Genomic DNA, 3,339 nt, shown 5'->3' on the forward strand with positions numbered 1-3,339 from the left:
CTAGGGAAAGAACCGAGGCCATAAGAAAACCCAAGGGGGCGGATGATGTATGCCACTAACGAGGGACTTAAGAAGTTGCTAAAATAAAATAAAAGAAAGTAAATCTTTTTGACTCTTTTTTCAGTTTTCTGATTTTTTTAAGACTCTAAAACTCAAAAAACCAAAAAAAAAATAATCCTAAGGCATATTGATCATCAACCTTAAACTCAAAAATGTACAATACAAGGGACGTATTTCTCACCCCACACTTAAATCATGCAATGCCCTCTATGCATATAGATAGAAAAATTAAAAGCAAAGCAAATCAAGAAATACTCCCTGGGGCCCACTAGGGACTACTCATCATCACTGTATCATCGTCCTCGCCATCAGCCGGCTCGAACTTCTCCTTATCATCATTATCATAGGGATCAACGTGCTCTCGATCCTCAAGTTTGGATAAGTGATTTGCTATTTTTTTCTCTGTGCCCTTTCGATCAAGAATCTGAATATCAAACTCTTGTCACAGCAACACCCAACGAATGAGTCTGGGCTTTGCATCCTTCTTTGCTAAAAAAAAAACAAATATCAATGTGATCAGTATACACTATCACCTTCGTCCCCACCAAGTAAGATTGGAATTTGACAAAGGCGTAGGCCGCCACCAATAACTCCTTCTCTGTAATTGTATAGTTTATCTGGGCTGCATCAAGTGTCTTGCTGGCATAATAAATAGGATGAAAGATCTTGTCCCTTTTATGACTGAGAAAAACCCCCACAGCAAAATCACATGCATCACACATCAACACAAATGACAGAGTCCAATCTGGCGCGATGATAATCGGTGCAGTCACTAACCTTAATTTGAGCTCATCAAAAGCCTTCAGACAGGCTTCATTGAATACGAATTTCAAATTTTTTTCTAGCAGCTTGTAAATCGGGTTCGGGATCTTTGAGAATTCCTTGATGTATCGCCTATAAAAGCCTGCATGTTCAAGAAAAATTGTGGACCCATCTAACAAATATAGGAGGTAGCTGTTTCTCGATTGCCTCTATTTTAGCCTATCAACTTCAACGCCCTTGTTTGACACCTTATGTCTGAGAACAATACCTGCTCGAACCATGAAATGGAATTTTTCCTAGTTAAGCACCAGATTTGTTTCTTCACAATGAGCCAACACCGCATCAAGGTGCCACAAACAATCATCAAAAGAATCCCCAAAGACCGAAAAGTCATCCATGAATACTTCCATACATTTTTCCACCATATCGGTGAAAATAGACATCATACATCTCTGGAATGTACCTAGAGAATTGCATAATCCAAAAGGCATCCTCCGAAATGCGAAACTACCATAAGGACAAGTAAAATTGGTCTGCTCTTGATCTTCCCGTGCTATCATAATCTGATTGTTGCCGGAATAGCCATCTAAGAAGCAATAATAATCGTGCCCAGTCAATCGATCCAACATCTAATCAATGAAAGGCAAAAGGAAGTGATCTTTTCTGGTTGTAATGTTCACTTTACGATAGTCAATACAAATACGCCAGCCAGTGACCATTCTCTAAGGTACCAGCTCATCCTTCCCGTTTTTCACAACCGTCATGCCCCATTTCTTCGAGACACATTAAACAGGACTCACACATTTACTGTCAGATATGGGTAAATAATACAAGCATCAAGCCACTTAATCACTTCTTTCTTTAACACCTCTTTTATGACTGGGTTCAGACTTCTCCGATTTTCAACACTGGGCCAGCTATCTTCCTCTAATAGTATGTTGTGCATGCAAAATGAGTTGTTGATCCCTCGAATGTCAGCTATAGTCCATTCGAGGGCTTGAATTCTATCTCTCAGTACTCGCAACACTCGTTCAACCTGCACATTAGTCAAAAAGGCAGAAAGGATTACGGGCAATGTGTTACCACTACCCAAGAAAGCACACTACCTAAGAAAGCATAGCGCAATTGAGAGGGCAATGACTTCAGTTCAAGAACCGGGGCCTCCTTAATGGACGGTTTTGGCTTCTTCTAAGATTTCAGTCTGTCCAACTCTTTAAAGGGTGTGTTGGCTCATGAATATACACAAAAAGTGTCAAGAATGTGCAGGCACTCCTCTACCTTCTCATCTTCCACCAACTCCTCATAATATACCAAGGCTATCTCCAAAGGATCTCTAGTAGCCAGAAAGTGATCTAGCTCTGCATGTATTAGCTCAGGCTCTACAATGGTGACCATCTTCAATTCTTCATAATAGGGCGGCAACTTAGTTTCTTTAAATACATCAAAAGTAGCCTCTTGCCCATCTACTGTCATGGATATCTTCATATCTCTGACTCGGATAACCGCATCAACAGTAGCTAAGAATCCCCTTCTCATGATGAGAGGGACATTCTTATCAGCTTCATAATCAAGAATGATGTAATCAATTGGTAGAATGAATGAACCCACTTTCACAAGAACATCTTTAATTATGCCATCGGGATATGCTAGAGATCTATCCACTAACTGCAAAGTGACTGTTGTTGGCCTTGGCTCACCCAACCCTAACATTCTAAGCACAAAGGTGGGCATCAGATTAATACTAGCACCCAAATCACACAATGCTAGCCTAACCTCAATATTACCAATGATTAAAATGGTGAAACTGCCTGGATCTTTCAGCTTTGGAGGAATCTTGCCTCTCACTCTAGAACTGCACTCCTCAGTAAGTGCAACCGCTTCAAACTCCGTCAGGTGCCTCTTAATTGCAACACCATTCTTGATGTACTTAGCATATTCTGGAACTTCTTGTAAAAGCTCCACTAAAAAGGTATTGATGTATACCTATTTCAGAATATCAAGAAATTTCTTACATGTTTCAGAATCTCAAGAAATTTCTTACAAGCCGAATTTGCCTTCTGCTTATGAAGTCTCTTTGACAACGGTAGTGGTGGCCTAGCCACTACGATTACTGGCTGCTCTGCAACTTTCTGCTTTGTCTCAGTTCTCTTGGCGGGAACACGTTCAACATCTGTTCTTTTGTTCTTCAGTGGCACCATCTCAAGTTCTCTACTATTCCTCAAAGTATTGCCTTACATGCTTCTCTAGGATTCTTTTCAGTATCGTTTGGCAGAGCACTCTGAGGTCTGACATTCTGAGTTATTGCCATGTTACCCACTTGACATTCAATGCCATGAATATATTTCTGCATCTCGCTCACAACTTTATGATTCTGCTCTTGAACTACTTACTGTTGAGCCAAAAAAAAATTCATCATGTCCTCCACAGAATTACCGCCCTGCTGAGCCTGAGGCTTTTGATAATTATTCTGCTTGTAGTAATCCTGCTTACCTTAGTGATTATTATAGTTGTTTTCAA

At 40.3% G+C, this 3,339-nt stretch overlaps 1 protein-coding gene across 1 annotated transcript; it reads right to left on the minus strand.

Moving 5' to 3' along the window:
- Positions 1-328: 328 nt before the first annotated feature.
- LOC132637462 (uncharacterized) lies at positions 329-3,020 on the minus strand. The gene is made up of 5 exons (XM_060354542.1): positions 2,877-3,020; positions 2,101-2,805; positions 1,654-1,858; positions 594-964; positions 329-484 (listed from the first exon to the last, which is right to left on the minus strand). Exons 1-5 carry the CDS (start codon positions 3,018-3,020, stop codon positions 329-331), a joined length of 1,581 nt encoding a protein of 526 aa, XP_060210525.1.
- Between the last annotated feature and the right edge of the window lie 319 nt (positions 3,021-3,339).

The sequence above is a fragment of the Lycium barbarum genome, chromosome 4 (genome assembly GCF_019175385.1).
Source record: "Lycium barbarum isolate Lr01 chromosome 4, ASM1917538v2, whole genome shotgun sequence".
Classification (NCBI taxonomy): domain Eukaryota; kingdom Viridiplantae; phylum Streptophyta; class Magnoliopsida; order Solanales; family Solanaceae; genus Lycium; species Lycium barbarum.